At 34.7% G+C, this 19,913-nt stretch overlaps 1 protein-coding gene and 1 long non-coding RNA gene across 3 annotated transcripts; one reads left to right on the top strand and one right to left on the bottom strand.

Moving 5' to 3' along the window:
- Positions 1 to 3,649: 3,649 nt before the first annotated feature.
- Positions 3,650 to 14,885, top strand: LOC125667323 (lens fiber major intrinsic protein-like). Of its 2 annotated transcripts, XM_048900823.2 has the most exons (3): positions 3,650 to 4,549; positions 5,257 to 5,337; positions 14,612 to 14,885. In XM_048900823.2, exons 1-3 carry the CDS (start codon positions 3,989 to 3,991, stop codon positions 14,819 to 14,821), a joined length of 852 nt encoding a protein of 283 aa, XP_048756780.1. In that variant the 5' UTR covers positions 3,650 to 3,988; the 3' UTR covers positions 14,822 to 14,885. The 2 variants fall into 2 exon arrangements, with proteins under 2 accessions (XP_048756780.1, XP_048756790.1); XM_048900833.2 differs by lacking the exon at positions 5,257 to 5,337.
- A 1,981-nt stretch (positions 14,886 to 16,866) lies between these two features.
- LOC130051308 (uncharacterized) lies at positions 16,867 to 17,990 on the bottom strand. The gene is made up of 2 exons (XR_008799748.1): positions 17,307 to 17,990; positions 16,867 to 17,217 (listed from the first exon to the last, which is right to left on the bottom strand). It is a non-coding gene; the product is annotated as an uncharacterized LOC130051308 (long non-coding RNA).
- Between the last annotated feature and the right edge of the window lie 1,923 nt (positions 17,991 to 19,913).

The following is a 19,913-nucleotide window of genomic DNA, read 5'->3' as shown; positions in this document are numbered from 1 at the left end:
GTTTTCAGCGTGTAAACCCAACTTCGACTTCTCAACAACAAAAAATCGTTTATTTTATGAATATCGTCGAATGAAATCCGGAAACAGGAGGGGGGAAATTCTATACCAGAGCGGTTTTTCCGCCCAAGGGGAAACTCTATACTGACTTTGTACATAGGGGGAAATTATATGCTGGGGCGCATTTCCCCCTATAGAGGAAAATCTATCCCGGGCCCGTTTTTCTGGGGGGGGGGGGGGGTCTATGCTACAATACCGGTCCGTCCTTGGTATATTCCCCTTTCCCATTATAACTAACTACGAGCTACCAAATTCATTCATGTGATTCACTCGGATATGGCGTGTAAAACGTTGCACTATTATACTAATCTTGTTATTCATATTCGAAAACTTGTAATTTATATTCTAAAGCATATCATTCATATTCGAAAAGTTGTTATTCATATTCGATAATTTTATCATTCATATTCAAAAACATGTTATTCTTATTCAAAACGTGTTATTCATATTCAAAAACATGTCATTCTTATTCAATAAATTGTTATTCATATTCTAAACTTTTCATTCATATTCAAAAACATGTGATTCATATTCGATAATCTTATCATTCATATTCAAAAACATGTGATTCATATTCGATAATCTTATCATTCATATTCAAAAACATGTGATTCATATTCGATAATCTTATCATTCATATTCAAAAACATGTGATTCATATTCGATAATCTTATCATTCATATTCAAAAACATGTGATTCATATTCAATAATCATATCATTCATATTCGATAATCATGTCATTTATATTCGATAATTATGTTATTTATATTCGACAATCATGTCATTCATATTCGATAATTTTGCTATTCATATTCAAAAGCATGTAATTCATATTCGATAATCATGTCATTCTTATTCGATAGTTATGTCATTCTTATTCGACAATTTTTTAATTCTTATTCAATATAATTTGCCTTGTGGGTAATATTATCTGTTTGTAAAGTCTCTGTTCATTGGGTACATGTATGTGAAAACGAAAGTAGATTATGGTGTTACCATATCTGGTGGTAAGTGTACATTCTTTATGTTAGTCAGTGTAATACGATGAACATTTACCAAAAGTTTATAAATCAATAGACATTCATTACCTATAAATGTGTTGCGTACACGTGGTCCAGATATGGTAACACCATAATCTACTTTCATTTTCACATACATGTACCCAATGAGCAGAGACTTTACAAACAGATAATATTACCCACAATGCAATTATATTGAATAAGAATTAAAAAATTATCGAATAGGAATGACATAACTATCGAATAAGAATGACATGGTTATCGAATATGAATTACATGCTTTTGAATATGAATAGCAAAATTATCGAATATGAATGACATGATTGTCGAATATAAATAACATAATTATCGAATATAAATGATATGATTATTGAATATGAATGATAAGATTATCGAATATGAATCACATGTTTTTGAATATGAATGATAAGATTATCGAATATGAATCATATGTTTTTGAATATGAATGAAAAGTTTAGAATATGAATAACAATTTATTGAATAAGAATGACATGTTTTCGAATATGAATAACACGTTTTAGAATAAGAATAACATGGTTTTGAATATGAATGATAAAATTATCGAATAAGAATTACAACTTTTCGAATATGAATGATATGCTTTAGAATATAAATTACAAGTTTTCGAATATGAATAACAAGATTAATATAATAGTGCAACGTTTTACACTCGGACCACATTTAGTGGCATATTAGACACAAAGCATATTTTACAACAATTATTGTTCGATTACAACAGAAGTACGTGTATGCATATAAAAGACAATGGGTAAGAAATACATGTATATAATATAGGATTATATATGGACAGATTGTTAAGGAGGCAGTCTTTTAAAACATACATTTTTTTTCCACATACATGCATGAATTCTTAAGTATTTATGGATAGTAAGATGCCATTATTTTACAAAAATTGTATACATTTGGTTGTTGACAATATCTTTCTCTTGGGTACTTTTTTTTTTAAAATTTCTAACAATATATCATATTCTAAATTAAAACGAAATTCATCGGCTGTTTGAGAAGTGTGACATAATGTACATAGTCTTTCAGGAAAAGGGATAGCAGACCATCTTCCCGTTTCTATTGGCAAGAGATGATTTGTCGTACGGAAGTTTACTAGTGTTATCCTAAATTGATTTCCTTAACGTACGACAGACAGATATACATGGAGCACAAAATCAACATAAACTCAAATAATTGAAAATACATTTAATTATTTGAAGATATCACCAATTCAATTATTGCACACAATAATTGAATTGATGCGCGCATCAAATCAATTATTACCTTCGTCAATTTTATTGATGTGCGCATCAATTCAAATTACTGCTTGCGCGCAATAATTTAATGCGCGCATCAATTGAATTTGTAACAACAATAATAGAATTGATTTGGTGCGTTCATTAATTCAATTGATGAGAGCAATAATTGATTTGATACGCGATGACCAAGTGCATGCGAATGTAATCCTTATAGTCTTGTAATCAACAATCCTTGAAAAAACTAAATTTTCACTATAGGTTATGCTAAATCCCCTGCCAGTCTCTACAGGTAGGCGATGGTTTGTGGTACGAAGTTTCAAAAGATACTGCTGAGTTTTTTAAAGATAATTTTTTCCAAATAGGTTTCTACATGTTTCTTGACCAAAATTTGTTTTCAAATTCTGTACCGTTTGTACCTTTGGATGAACTAAGATATCTATAATGAACATTTACAATTTTATTTTCGTGACTTTACTTTAATTTTGTCAATATGACAACATTCTTGTATATCTATAAATTTTATCACATGATCAACTGCATTTCTCAAAACGATGTCATTCATTTTTTCCCCGAAAAATTTCTCTGTACAGTCCAGCACATTTTAATTTTACTAGAATAGACAATTTAAAACCCAAAAAGCAACATTATTGGTGCTACCACTAAACATTTTTAGTTGTTTAATGACAAATGATCTACAGTAAGAAAATGTTCACTGTGATTCTGTAAGGTCCATTGTGGACTATATTTTGGCAAGTTTTATTCTAAGTACAAAAAGGTCATTTTTATAGCTTCTAGCTCCCAAAATTGTAGACGAGTTTCAAAATTCAAATACTAGCTTTGGTCAGACTACCCTTCGCACAAAGTCGAATTACTCGCCTTATGCTTTCTATACATTTCTGACGATCAATATACATGTATTTATACATGTATTATATAACTTTTGGTTCAGCTTTCATACGCTTATAAGTAGGATCTACGATAACCTCGTATTTGAAAAAAAGGGTATCAATGATGAATAAGAAAGAAAGATCTGACGCGGAAGTACGAAAAATAGAAAATCGATATATCTTGGTAACCTACAAGTGTTTTCAATTAAAGTTCCCTTTAATTATCATTCACATACAGCAGAAAATGTCATATATTGACGTTCATTTCTTCCCTCAAATTCTCAGTAATGAATGCAAGTGATGTTGGCATTTCCATGATAACTGGTTCCTAATTCAGCCTGAAGCACTGCCTCAGCTATCTGTTTCACATTAGTTGCTTCTTTCGGATCGTTTGCATTCTACTAATTGCCCGAAATGTAGTCACACTGGCAGAAAATATCCTTTGAGCGGCAAATGACCGTTTATTGCCTTTAGATGGGAGAGCCCGTTCATACGGAGTTTGTGTCGTCGTTTACGACGCTGTTCGCCGGCGAATAATTTGATGGGATAATTGAATACCAAAATTGCCGGATTGCAGAAACAGTCAAATCATCTATCAAGTGTGGAAGAGAAATTTTGATATCCTTAAAAGGGATTTTAGAAAGCGCGAATTGATCAGACTGTGAAGGGCATCAAGTGTCGTGCGAAGTAGAAAAAAAATCTGACGACATATTTACAGCTCTTTCAAATGTGAAAGCGATGAAGATTAAGGAATATCTTGTGAAAGTAAAGGATGAGATAAAAGAGCGACATTTTTGGAAAGGTGTTCGATGTGAATTCTTGGGAACTCTGCTCTATGTCTTATTTGGGTGTGCAGCGATTGTTGCGTGGAATCCTGACAACCACGATCCAAATAAGATAATCCGTGTTAGTTTTAGTTTCGGATTCATTGAATTTCTTCTGGTTTCTTCACTAAGCCACGTCAGCGGAGCACAGTTTAATCCTGTTATCACAATATCTATGCTTTGCACAAAATACATTACACTGTTTAGAGCAACTTGTTATATCTTTGTGCAACTCATTGCTGGAATAATATCCTATGCCATTTTGTACGGACTTGTACCCGAGTATTCTAGAAAACATTTGGCAGTCAACACTATTCACCAAGATATCTCTCATGGTCAAGCATTTGGAATTGAATTTCTAGGAACCTTTGTCTTTGTTTTTTCATATTTTTCTTCACTGAGGAAGAAAAACGAAAAACTTAGACCAAAAGCTCTCCCATGTGGGTTCGCGATTGCTTCTGCTCATCTGTTTGCGGTAAGGTTTAACAGAATTAAATTATGTTTGAATGTGTAATATATACTCAAAGAAAACTAAGATTTTTATACCCAACATATCAAATATACTAGTATCGTGTCCTCTTCAGACAATTCATAGATGTTTTTTGTGAATTATTTTTTCTTGCTAAACTTTCTATGTGAGATGAAATCACTTTGACAATAACAGTATATAGAATGAATTGATGCATCCTGTCCTGTGTATGTCTTATGATTTATTCATGTATTTAACAAACGTGTCTGATTTCTAGATCCATTTACTCTGGTCCAATTCTATTCATGTGCCGTGATGTGTGGAAAATGAATAACTGTGCTTGTCAAATTACATGATTAATCTAATTAATATATACCCAAGCTTGCACATCGATACTCACTATTTGCGTAAGTAAACTTGGGTTTGCATTCAATTGGGCACTGTTTGAGTTATTTGAATCTAGTGTCAATAAAGTACGGCATCTCTGCGCGGTTCCCATGAAAAATATGCCCTTTGCTGCCCCTTCGGATGAGAGACTGCTTCTTCTCCACCATGCTTTGTCATGTTGTCAATATTCCAATAAATATCGGCCGTATGATCACTCCAAAATTGAATTTTCAAAGAGTGTTGTGCTTTGAGATATAGCGATGTTTTCCTGACTATCGTTGCATGCAGCTTTGATGGTAATACATATCTGTATGTTTATCGTATAGGTTGAAGCAACAGTATGTGGCATCAATCCCGCGAGAAGCCTTGCTCCTGCAATTTTCCAGAATGCATGGTCTAATCACTGGGTAACGTATCCATTTCGAAAATTATAGGCTTTTTTTTTTAATCTGATGCCTATGGCGGAAATTATTTTCGGAAACAATGTTTTTTTTCTAACTGCATCTGTATAGTGTTCTTATCAGGTACACAACATGGACAAACAAACCAGGTTGAATAATGGGGAGGGGCGGCAACAACTGCTAAAAATATATCTAAAGAATTTTGTAAGAATATTCTAATATCGAAATATATTCTAAAATATACTTTTTTTTACACAATGTTGGATTGGTCTAACTCCCATGTAACAAAGGCTCAAGTTAGCTTTTGTGGTTAAAATATATCCTAGTTCTTCTTGTTCTAAAGTTTTCACATTTTCAACGCCTTCTCCCAAACCATTGGGCGAATTTCAACCAAACTTGCTACAAAGCATATCTTATACATGTAGCTAAAATTTGTTCAGTTAAATGGTCATATTTCAAGGGAAAATGAATAAGAAATAGTGAAAATAACTGAAGTATTAAAAAAGTTATCTTTCTAAGAATATTTGAACCACAGAAGCTAAAACGTATGAAAGCTTTCTTTTTTGGCTATAATGTTATTTCGGATTTCAAACATTTCGGTTGAGCATCACTGAAGAGACATTATTTGTCGAAATGCGCATCTGGTGCATCAAAATTGGTACCGTATAAGTTTTACATGATATATATTCTTCAAGTTTGTTCAAACCTCAAAGCCAGGTGAGACCACAATAGAAGTTCAGAATTCTACAAAATAACAACACAAATATACAAGTATCCTCATGCAGTGTAGATAGGGTGGCCCACACCATGACCCCTTGGACCAATGTGTAATTGAGGTTCGAAGTTATACATAGGAATCTACTAGTATACGAAAACTCCTTTAAAATTTCACCTAAAGAGCAACGAGGGTTCATATGCATCCGCATGCAGTGTAGATTTCTCACCACACAGTGTATATTTCACACCGTGTAGTGTATATTTCATACCACACAGTGTAGATTTCACACCACACAGTGTATATTTCACACCGTGTAGTGTTCATTGTTTTCTTCAAGAATAAAGGGTGTAGTTTGTCAAATTAATATGCAGGTATCCTCATGTAGAAAAGATTTGCTGACTATTTGACCTGGGTGGAGCCACAATAGGGGTTCAAAGTTTTACGAAGGAATACATCGAAAGAAAAGTCTGTAAAGATCTTTTTCTTAAGAACTGAAAGAGTACAATTTTTCAAATTGATAAGCAAGCATCCTCATGTACAGTATAGTCAAGTTTGTTCAGACCATAACCCACACGCGGCCAGTGCGGGAAAACAATAGGGATTCAAAGGTTTTTTTTAGGAATGATGTTTTGGCATTTTGTGTGATATAACCTGGTTTTGTTCAGTTTACGCTTTATAATCCGCAAAACATACCTAAACAATGAACAACAAATAATAATCCATATTGAGGCTACATGAATTTGGAAATAAAGGTCCCAAGTTTCGAGTTTATTCTCAGTTGGGAGACCCCGATTCTATCTTACTCGCACCCATCTATAAATTTCCTAGTTGAGGTCGATCTGAGCAAGCAGCGATGGAGGACCCCCGTGTCTATCAGTATCGAGCGACTGCAGACAATTTGTAAATCTAGTTTGTAGCATCATATGATTGACAATGTTTATTGTAGATTTCTTTTCTCTCTCACGCAGTTTGCGAATATTAATTGAAGCTTACGACTGGTAATAAATATAATTTATGTACCTAAATTATCATTGATATGTTGTCTACAATCACAGTTTCTTCTTTTTACCAAAAAATAAAAATAAAAAATACAACTGTAGTATTCTGTGTAGGTGCGCGAGTTTCAATGGCTGGTTGTTTTGGTTGGTTTGGGTTGAGTTTGTTTTGGGGGGATTTTTTTTTTGTTTGGTTGGTTTTTGATGGGGTCATGTTTCTTTATTTGTTTGTTTATTGATTTTTGAAATCTATACCCATAGTAATGCAATTAACTCAGTACTTCCGGTCAGATGGCGCTGTCATTTCAAGAGTGAAATGTCTATGTATCATTTCCATTCGTAGCTGTATGGAGCGCCAAATTAACATAAACTCAAATAATTGAAGATGTCATTAAAGATCTCTTCAAATAATTAATGATATCTTCAATTCTGAATTATTGCGCGCATTAGTTGAATTGATGATAGCATTAATTCTTCAGCTGAATTGATGCGCGCTTTAATTGAATTAATGATTTCTTCAAATGAATTAATGATATCAACAATTGAATTGTAGTGCGCTAAAAGGGATAACGCGAATGCAGACTCAATTGTTTGTTCAGTTGCAACACCTGCAGAATATATAAGTTTGCCTTATGGTGTTTTCCAAAATTTTATTTTGCTACCATTTTCTTTCTATTTTTGATTTTAGTTTCCAGGTTTTGTGATCATTGTTATACGAGTCGGAATAAATGACAATTTGCTACCAAATTTTCTTTCTATCTTTTATTTCAGATTCCAAAGTTTTGTAAATCTGTGAGATTAAATGACAACTCTCTCTCTCTCTCTCTCATAAATAATAATAATAATAATAAATAATATCCTTTATTTATACAGGATTACACAATTAGTTATATAAACTAGTTTACGTTTTGGTCCTGTCTATAATATATATACATATCGAGAACATATATCACAAAACATGGAAATATCACAATTTAAATACATACAGATAAGAACTAAATGAAAAGAGACAATAAACACACGAGTATCATTGAGTGTCAAAATAATGTTTTAGATAGGCTGATTTAAAAGATGTGGTAGTTGTGCATTTTCTTATAAAATCTGGTAATGAGTTCCATAAAATTGCTGCTGAAATGATAAAAGATCTTCTAAAATATTCTGTTTTGGTTCTTGTAACATAAATGAAATTAGTAGAGCTCTGTCTTGTATTTCTTGTGTTTACCTCATTCACAAATCTAAAAACATGCAAATACTCTGTAAAACTTTAAACTTTGAACATAAGAATAATTTTTCGATAAATAAAATAGTCAATCAAAGGCATCCATCTCAAATTTGATAGCATACAAAAAGTTGACACTGAATGGGGTACTTTGATGTGTAAATTGATCCTTGGTGCCCCCCCCCCCTCCCTCTCCCCCCTCTCTCTCTCTCTCTCTCTCTCTCTCTCTCTCTCTCTCTCTCTCTCTCTCTCAGCATTGTCATACTTTTGCATGTTATTCGTCTCCATGTATTCGGATAAAGTCAAATGCTTCTCTGTGATGCTGAAGACTCGTATCATCTTTAGTTTCTGGCTTGTTTCAGACATGAGTAGGTTTTTCTAAAGATTGGATAAAACATCGCCTTTCTGACAACCAAATCAATATTGGAGCTTCACTTATTATGTCATAGTCACCTTTTATTCTCTGCAGGTTTTTTATGGCTTCTTGTACAGTTTTTGTGACACGCTTTACCAGTTTGTGCTTTTCCCCTTAAATTGTACTTGATAGAACAGACACTTGTGGGAGAGGGAAAGTGCCGATAGTGAACACTGGTTGACTGAACATCTCTTACATTTAGAAACTGTTCACTGACGCTGTGCGCCTTTCTTCAATGCTTAAGTTTCGTTTCTAGTAATAATATTTGTAAATCACTGATAACTCCAGCCATAGAAACCATATAAGTCATCATCTAAAGTTTCTAGTAAACAATCTATGTTTTCATCCTTCTTGGGACTTTTGAAAAATGCTCCGTGAAAATTTTTATGTCAATATCCTTTACATGTATGATGCATCTTTTTAGCCGAGTTGCAACGAAGTTGAACTCGGCTATTGGTTTGGTGATGCGGGCGGGTGGGCGGGTAGGTTGGCGGGCGGGCGGTTGGGCGTCAACAATTGGTTTCCGGGTGATAACTCGAAAAGTTTACAATCTAATCAAATGAAACTTTGAGATATTGTTGGGTACCAGGTAAGGAAGACCCCTATTGATTTTGGAGAAAAAAGGTCAAAGGTCAAGGTCACAGTGACCGAAAATAGAATGAAAATTTCAGAAAAATTTGGTTTCCGGATGATAACTCCGATAGTTTTAATCCGAATCAAATGAAACTTTGATATATTGTTGGGTACCAGGAAAGGAAGACCCCTATTGATTTTGGAGAAAATAAGTCAAAGGTCAAGGTCACAGTGACCGAATTTAGAATGAAAATTTCAGAAATATTTGGTTTCCGGATGATAACTCTGAAAGTTTAAATCCGAATCAAATGATACTTACAGATATTGTTATGTACCAGGTAAGGAAGACCCCTATTGATTTTGGAGAAAATAGATCAAAGGTCAAGGTCACAGTGACCGAATATAGAATGAAATTTCAGAAATATTTGGTTTCTGGATGATAACTCAGAAAGTTTAAATCCGAATCAAATGATATTTGGATATATTGTTGGATACCAGCAAAGCAAGGCCCCTATTGATTTTGGAGAACAAAGTCACAGTGACCGAATATAGATTGAAAACTTCAGACAAATATGGTTTCTGGACAGTAACTCGAAAAGTTTAAAACTGAAATTAGTTCTTCACAATTATAAATATGCCACATCATTCCTGACTTTACAATGTATCCCATGCAACTCGGCTCATGCACCCCTGGGTGCATATACTGATTTTTTCTTGATTTTGATGGGAGCTTGAAACATATTACTTTCCAGGCTTAAGATTTAATTAAAGTTTTTTTTTTCTATGCGACAGCTTTAAACGTTATCTGAAAACTGAAAAGTTGTTCAATTTTACGTATGGCAGTATATAAAATTTATCGACTTTGCAAATGTAGTTTGGCAAACGCCCCATTTTTTGTAAGGTTGCATGCAGATACATGTATGTCGAGTTCTTATGAAAAATATGAAATATGTCTAGTATCTTTACTATGGAAACGTGCCATTGATATTTTTACTTTCTGCAGTACCCATTTTTGAAGATACATATGTCACTCCTATTGAGCGGTATATTGTGAGATGATGATGCTTTACTTTTGTACTTTTATATTGGGTGCTAATTCATGGATCGGATTTTTCTATATAAGTGCTTGTATATACATTACTCCTTTTGATTGTCATTTATTAGCTGAGTTGAAACGATGTTGAACTCGGCTATTGGTTTGGTGATGCGGGCTGGCGGGCGGGCGTCAACAATTGGTTTCCGGATGATAACTATCTAATCAAATGAAACTTTGATATATTGTTGGGTACCAGGTAAGTAAGGAAGACCCCTATTAATTTTGGAGAAAAATGGTCAAAGGTCAAGGTCACAGTGACCGAATTTAGAATGAAAATTTCAGAAAAATTTGGTTTCCGGATGATAACTCAGAAAGTTTAAATCCGAATCAAATGATACTTAAAGATATTGTTATGTACCAGGTAAGAAAGACCCCTATTGATTTTGGAGAAAATAGGTCAAAGGTCAAGGTCACAGTGACCGAAAATAGATTGGAAACTTCAGACAAATATGGTTTCTGGACAGTAACTCGAAAAGTTTAACTCCAAACTCCTTTTTAAAATGTATTCACACGAATTTATTACATTATATACAACAATTAGTTCTTCACAATTACAAATATGCCATATCATTCCTGACTTTACAATGTATCCCATGCAACTCGGCTCATGCACCCCTGGGTGCATATATTGATTTTTTATTTTAAAATAAATGACCATGTTTACCTTTTATACGAGTTTGACTTATTTCGGGGCAGGCTGACATAAATGTAGAATATAATTCAATAAATTAGATCATTGATGAATTGGTTCATTGTTTGTAATATGTCCAATTCTCAATACTCCAGCCATTATTTATTAGGGTTTCTCCTGTTTTTGCTTCTATACCCTGCACTTTTTTGTTGTTGATTATTTACATTAATGGGCTTCTATCCTGGAAACATTGGCGGATCCAGAGGGGGTGGGGGGTTCCCAGGGTTGGACCTCTCATTTCTCTGGGACATATATGTGTAGTTTTTAGCTTGCCTTTGCTGAAGGCTCAAGTGAGCTTTTCTGATTACCCGTTGTCTGTCTGTCTGTAAACTTCACATTTTTACTTCTCCAGAACCACTGGGTACAGGGTCAATGTCAACCAAACTTAGCAAAAGACATCCTTGGGTGAAGGGGATCAAAGTTTGTTCAAACAAAGGGCCATGTCCCCTGCAAAGGGGAGATAATCACAAAAATAGGATGGGGTCATTTATAAGTCTTTTTCTCAAGAATCATTGAGCCAGAAAAACTGAAATTTACAAGAACGCTTCCTGACATAGTATAGATTCAAGTTTGTTAAAATCATGACCCCCGGGAGTAGGGACAATAGGTGATCGAATTTTTGCATGCGAATATATAAGGAAAATCTTTTAAAAATCTACTTCTCAAGAACCACTGAGCCATTAGAGTGGATATTTACTTGAAAGGTTCCTGACATAGAGTAGATTCAAAGTTAGGATCATGGCCCCCTCGGGGATAAGTTGGGGCCACAATAGGGGATGAATGCTTTACAGCTGATATATAGGAAAACTTTCTCTAGAACCTCTGGGCCAATTTCAATCAAATTTGCTACAAATCATCCTTGGGTAAAGGGAATTTAAGTTTGTTTAAATGAAGGGCCATTTCCCCTTCAAAGGGGAGATAATCACGAAAATGTAAAAATAAGGCAGGTCATTTAAAAATCTTATCAAGAGCCACTGAGCCAGAAAAGCTGAAACTTGCATGAAAGCTTCCTGACATAAAGTAAATTAAGTTTGTTCAATCGTGGTCCCTGGGGATAGGATGGGGCCATCATAGGGAATCAAAGTTTTACAATCTGATATATAGGAAAATCTTTTAAAATTTTACATACAAATATATATATAGATTCTACATAGGCTGATATATAGGAACAATCTTAGAAAATATCTCTTGAACTATATAAGTTAGTGCTTTTACATATACATTCTTACAGCAATACCTTTCATGTAATGCAATGGTGTGTGATCTTGTGACCTTCCTTGTGACCTTCACTGGAAGTTTGACCTACTTTTGATTTAAAACAATTGACCTATTCAATATTTCCTGAACTATCCAAAGTAGATCTTTCTACCTTTTATTTCATATCATGACTTTTAACTTTTTTACCTTTAACTCGAAATTGGACCTACTTTTAAGAAACCAAACTATCAAATATATCTGGACTTATTTTAGATAGGACATTCATAATTTGTATATAGATTCTCTATGGCCTTATTGTTCCTTGAAGTTGGAACTTGTAACTTTGAGTTTGACCCAATTTTAGTTCATTTGATCTTAAAGCTCAAGTGAGCTTTTCTGATGATCTATTGTCTGTCGTCTTTCCGTATGTCTGTGAACTTTTCATATTTTCGACTTCTCCAGAACCACTGGACCAAATTCATCCAAACTTTGCTCAAAGTATCCTTGGGATTCAAGTTTGTTCAAATGAAATACATGCCCTTCTCCAAGGAGAGATAATAGTGAAATAGCGAAAATACATTGACATATTTTAGCTCACCTGACCTGAAAGCTCAAGTGAGCTTTTCTGATCACCTGTTGTCTTTTGTCACATTTTACACTTCTACAGAACCACTACACCAATTTCGACCAAACTTGGCACAAAGGATCCTTAAGTAAATTGTTATAAAGTTTGTTCAAATGAAGGGTCACGCCCTAAACCAAGGGGAAATACATGTAGTAGCTTAATAGCGAAAATACATTGATGACTTTAAAAATGTTCTCCAGAACCACCTTGTCAATTTCTATCAAACTTAAAGCAATGCATCCTTGGGGAACGAGATTAAAGTTTGTTGAAATAAAGCTCCAAGGGGAGATAAACAAGAGGCCCATGGGCCACATCGCTCACCTGAGTCACCTTGGCCCATATCTGAAGACTTTCCATATATATTTGCATGTAAAACCTAATAGTCCCTATTATGGTCCAAACTACCCTTTGCAAACTTGAATCTACACTATGTCAGAAAGCTTTCATGTAAATGTCAACGTCTTTGGCCCAATGGTTCTTGAGAAGAAGATTTTTAAAGCTTTTTCCTATATTTGTATGTAAAACTTTAACCCCCCCCCCCCACTTGTGGCCCCATCCTACCCCCCGGGGGCCATGATTTGAACAAACTTGAATCTGCACTATGTCAGAAAGTTTTCATGTAAAAATCAGCTTTTCTGGTTCAGTGGTTCTTGAGAAGAAGATTTTTAAAGATTTTTCCTATATATTTGTATGTAAAACTTTGATCCCCTATTGTGGCCCCATCCAACCCCCGGAGCCCATTATTTGAACAAACTTGAATCTGCATTATGTCAGGAAGCTTTCATGTAAATCTCAGCTTTTCTGGCTTAGTGGTTCTTGAGAAGATTTTTAAAGTTTTTCCCTATATATTTTTGTGTAAAACTTTGATCCCCCCTTGGGGCCCCATCTTATCCCCGGGGGCCATGATTTGAACAAACTTGAATCTGCACTATGTCAGAAAGTTTTCATGTAAAAATCAGCTTTTCTGGCTCAGTGGTTCTTGAGAAGATTTTTCCTATATATTTGTATGTAAAACTTTGATCCCCCCTTGTGGCCCCATCCTACCACCTGGGGCCATGATTTGAAAAAACTTGAATTTGCAATATGTCAGGAAGCTTTCAGGTAAATTTCAGCTCTTCTGACCCAGTGGTTCTTGAGAAGAAGATTTTTAAATGACCCCCACCCTATTTTTGCATTTTTGTGATTATCTCCCCTTTGAAAGGGACATGGCCCTTCATTTGAACAAACTTGAAAGCCCTTCACCCAAGGATGCTTTTGGCCATGTTTGGTTGAAATCGGCCCAGTGGTTCATGAGAAGATGAAAATGTGAAAAGTTTACAGACAGATGGACAGAATGTGATCAGAAAAGCTCACTTGAGCCTTCGGCTCAGGTGAGCTAAAAAGAAAATACATTGACAAGTTTTTAAAATCTTCTCCAGAACAACTAGGCCAATTTCAACTAAACTTGGCACAAATCATTCTTGGGTAAGGAGACTCTATTGTTTATCATAGTTTACCAACAAGAATTCATATTTACCAAGAAAAATTGTCCTCAGTGATTAGTATCCGTGTACTGTGCACTACATTGTAAATTTCACAAAACTCTAGTTTACGTTTCGCGAAAACTATGTTTCTCTCACATTGTAAAACTGCACAGCGCGTCATCACATTCCGTGGCGTTAGTGTGGTTGGAAAAGTATGAGAATATCCGTCGTTTAACATGGGTTTTTTTTCTAGACAGTTTATTTGAAATGTATGATATGTATTTACAGATATTCTGGATTGGGCCAATTCTTGGTGGTATCATTGGTGCATTCACTTTCGAATACACTCGGGACTGTTCGATACAGTTGAGAGATCCGCAGAATGAGGCGTCCAACCAATTTGTTTACAGTCTTCAAAATAAGGACGACGTTGCCAGCAGTTTTTCTCTCAATAGCGAAGTCCCAGGAGAGCAGAATGAAATTATTGACGAATTATAGGAAGTCTGGATCCATGTATATTAACTCAAAGCATTTTAGAAAATACAAAATACATGTAGTTTAAGGAAATCTTTATCTTTGGACGTTACAATAATCATGTTCTGAATTTTTCATCGTTTTACGAACTTTCCGACATCTGAGGTTTTGTATATAAGTACATGCATTTAGAGTATTGGATTCTAATATTTAAAGAAATATACAGAATAATAATAAATGAATCTAATCTACAAAACCCCGCACACTGACCACGCCATTTCGTTACTGGATATCCACAAAAGTCCGTACACTAACCACGCTGTCTCGTTACTGAATATCTACAAAAGTCCGCACACTAACCACGCCATTTCGTTACTGAATATCTACAAAAGTCTGCACACCAACTACGCCATTTCGTTACTGGATATCTACAAAAGTCCGCACACTAACCACGCCATCTCGTTACTGGATATCTACAAAAGTCCGTACACTAACCACACCATCTCGTTACTGGATATCCACAAAAGTCCGCACACTAACCACACCATCTCGTTAAGTACTGGTTATCACGATACATGTATTGATCAAGAGAGAATCATATAGAGTATGATGTATTCTTAAAATCAGGCGAACCTAGTAACCTATATGGATGTTTTTGTCACATCCCTATACATTGTATATGATATTAGTCTTTTATAAAAGTGTCTGTTGTTGCGTGCCCTTGAAATGCTCGACGTCATTAATCAAGGTCAAGTGAACCAAAACTGAACATGGTCAAGCTTAATCTTCTGGCTGCATTACGTTTCACATGCACAAAAAATTAGTTGAAACTTGAAACACTTAAGAAAACATCTTAAATCGTTAAGAACATACGGTTAAATAAGTTTCCTACAACTGTTACTTTCAGTGGTCATTTGACAAGTATGTCGTCAATTGGGTAGAAAACGAGTCTGTAATAGTTCGCTGTAACCGAATTCAACCGGACAAATGAGCAATAAAGTTTGATAATCATAGAAGCTTTTTTCTTGAGGTCCAAATTACTGAACTAAATTCGGTTTGTAAGCTTGTAATAGACGCGCTTGTTCTGTCGGTGTTGTTGGGCGAAATCCAATTTGTAAGTAGATTTGATATGAAGGAGGATCAATCTAAGGTCGATAATTCAGGAGAAAGGGGTTGGCGAGATGACCAGATATTTCGAATGCACTGTACCTAATTTAGCTGCAATAATGTAGCCCTATCCAATTTTTTTTATTCTGACGTTTTCGGGATAAGGCTACAATTCCATAGGATCTCCATAATGGTGCAAAATAATTTTAAGAATAACCGATAATAAACTCTGTGTATTAGTCCCAAATGTTGTTTACACCAAAAGGAGTACCAACTTTGTGCTCGGGCATGTCTAATAAAGGTGTTTTTCATTAAATATAATACAAAATTCTTCGTCTGCTCCGCCATGCTTGTTATCGCGAGATCTCGTAGGTGGATCTAATGAAAAACCTAAACATTGACAATCAGCGCGAAAATTTAGTTACTGGAGCCACTTCGACAAAGAAAGGAAAATCATATTGTTGCAGAAAGAATTTACACTCTGCTGTTCGGTATTTAACTTAATATTAAATTCAAACCTTTTCAATACCGACGAAATAGCTTTCGCCTCCATACTTGTCCATTGATGTAAATACTACCTTATATGGCATATGCAAATGACTTGACAATCGGAAGTTGAAACTTCAGTACATCAAACATTGCGCACAAATTTATATGAATCGAGAAATTGGAATTTATCGAAATTGTTGAAAACGGTAGAATAGAGCCTCACAAATCTTAAGTTGCAGGTTGTAAATTTATATATTTACAATTTGCAACTGTTTTCTCCTACATAACACTATTACGAGCAATACGTATTTATTTCTGGATAAATCTACTACGGGGTCAACAGAGGTCACGGCTGTGCGTATGAACATTTGTTAAAAGTAGGTAACAGGTACTACTTTTACTAAGGCAATACACATCTAGCAATCGCTCTCACTTACTACAGAAATCTTTCAATAGATGAAATCAACATCACAATATGTATTTACGGTTTTATTTGTATTCCAAGCAGTGAACTTTCATCAATAATTGATAAAAACATTTCTGTAAACAATGTCTTTAGTTACTAGCCTACTAGGCCTAATGTATGTCTAAAATTTCGTCTGCTACAACTTCACCCTGGTCATCGGTGATGCGGAATTGTACTTACTGCTAGACGATGACATTAGGCTTTAGCAAAAAGGTCATTCACAGGGTGTATGGCCGATAAGTCGTCAAAGTGCATTAAGACCTACACACCACACTGCTTCCGTGCCACAGCAGCCATAGTGCTTGATGTCGGTTTCCAAGTTTATGTCGGGACATCGAAGCGAGGCGTCGTTAAAAACCTATTGCAAAAAATTATCGAGTCAAAAGAAGCGTTCAGTGAGCTCATGTTTATCAACAATTACATATCCAAATCCAAACCGTCCCTTACCTTCGTGCAGTTCCACATTCTCTGCGATGTTCAGTTCTTTCCGGAGATTCATCTGAGCTGCGTCCTCTGTCCTGTCTATAAAAGATTTGCCTACACCTGACGACTGCCGCCCTGTTCTTCATGTTCCTCCATCTCAGTCTTCTGTTAACTCCGTAATATCCACAGAATATCTTTCAAAGTCGGTCTTCAACGTCTTCACTTTTCAAAAGTCAAAGCGCATCACAACTCTAAGTGTAACACTGCGCATCCCCGTTTAAATCATAATTCCCCCACCCCCTAAAATTAGACATATGGAAGAGTTTTCCATTATATACTCCCGAGTTAATGTATAAGTATATGTTGATATACTTCCTTTCTAGCGTCTTAATAATTAAAACAGTTCTTCATTTTATAGAACTTTGTTTTGTGTTGTCGTCATTTTGAACATCTATGACGCTTCGTTGTGGACGTCAACAATTTGAAATGTATGGAAACGTGTTGTTAACACAATTCAGCAATGTTACCAACCAAAAATGTAAATATAAGTAATAAGGTATCATTTAAAAATATTTATCGGGATATAAATACGGGTTGGTACATGATCAAATTTTCCATAAAGCCCTTCGGGCTTTATGGAATTTGATCACGTGACCAACCCGTATTTATATCCCGATAAATATTTTTAAATGATACCTTATTTCTTAAATATTGACTAAGAAACATAGAATATCATTTTATTTACGTAAAGAAAGTCAGGAAATGTTTAGAATGAGCGCAAATGTTGCGGGAGTGAATCACTCCCGCATTTGCACCATTACGGAGATCCTAAGGAGTTGTAGCCCTCTCCCTTAAAAAAAAAATCAGAGAGGGCTACATTATTGCAGCTATACCTAATTAAGAAAAAGAAAACGGTCAGTTTTGTAGATTTTCCTTTACAGGAAAAGCAATATTATAGGGACTTTATTTATCTACTTGATAAATATGTTTGATTAGATGGGAAGGAAAAATCTGTTTCTGTTTTATGTACCGTACTGTATATACTTTTTAAAAGGAACTAAGGTAGGGGTGTATTTTGCCCCTAGAATTCACAGTCGTGCTTCAAACTTGATGTGCTTTGTGCGTGTCGCAATCTGTGCAAAATGATCTAGATTCCGAATACTTTTGATTTCCATTAGTGGAACTCTTCAAATTAAAGGCGCGTAAAGTCGTGCTACCGGGACAACGTAAACAAATATGGCATTGAATACGAATTATAATCAACTGCAAAACACAACACTGATCAAAATTCTAAAGTTAAAAAAATTTAATTATTTTAACAAGAAAAAAGACAAACTTATTAAACTATGTGAGGGAGCATAGGTACTGAATTTGCTAAATTTGACCGATATAAAGCATCAACTGCAAGAAGAACTGTAAAGGTTTTACCTATGCACATCCAACATAAAGAAATCTTCTTGCAAATAATGGGGGTTCATATGCTTTTAAAGTTATTCTGTCAGACTATGAAGATATTTTATCATACAATTAGTGCAGGTTCATATGGCATGAACTTTGTAAGTATAAATTGGTACAGTATAAGTTTTACATGTAACAATCCCACCCCCACCCCCTCCTTTTCTAATATTAGAAAATAAATTACCCATCTGTCAAACTGCAATTTTGTTTTAATTTTGAGATGTTTATAACACTAATTAACACAACTGCTATGTTTCTTCATCTAAGCTATTTCAAAAATTACATATGTCGATGGAAATCGGATATAAAACATCGATTTTTGAAACAGATGTGATGGCGTTCAAAAACACATTAGTCATATATTAGTGTTAGATTTTTTAAAATGTAACTTGACTAATGGCTATTTTACCATGGCACCATGTTTTTTAATATATATATTTTAAAAAGGGGGGGGGGGGGTATCAGCGTTTTACTTATGTCCCGGTAATCTCGCACTTGCTCGCGAGACTTGTTTTATTGACGCGCAAGAGTCATCAAAGCGCGATAACTCTGATGGGCTGGTAATAGGAAGTATTATGAGAACACAAAGATAATGTTTTCCTTTTTTAGTTTGTTTTACAATTTTCCTTCAGAAAACTTCGAGCACAGGCATAGAAGAGTTTCATATTGATAAGTACACGGAACTGTCAGACATAATTTGTTTTGTCCAAAGCTGTGTCCCATGTCTTCAGAAAGAATAATCACTCGTAAAGATTTTAAATATTTCAATTCATGTCAAGTAAGATAGAGAAATTGCGTTACTTTGGTGTCATATACTTCAAACTGACAACAAATCATGACGACAAAATATGTGAATCAGTTTTATACACACACACACACACACACACACACACGTATAAGTTGATGTTACAGAAGTTTCAACGGTATCGTTTAAAGTCAGCATTTCGCAAATTATATGGTCATTATAGTGATTTTATTTTACTTGTAACGAAGAAAACTCACATTTCTGTTTTTATTATTTTGTGAGTAAATTATAAGTAACATTAACTCGTAACAGTAGTCTCAATACCCTGGTTTCAAAATTAAGTGTATTTTGTGTAAGAATCGTGCTATAATTCGGATATTCTCAATTCTATAAAAATAAGGTAAACCCGGAATTATGACTTCATAAGC

Source organism: Ostrea edulis, chromosome 1 (genome assembly GCF_947568905.1).
Source record: "Ostrea edulis chromosome 1, xbOstEdul1.1, whole genome shotgun sequence".
Classification (NCBI taxonomy): Eukaryota; Metazoa; Mollusca; class Bivalvia; order Ostreida; family Ostreidae; genus Ostrea; species Ostrea edulis.
The sequence above is the reverse complement of the archived record's forward strand: the minus strand, read 5'-3'. Positions and strand labels throughout refer to the sequence as shown.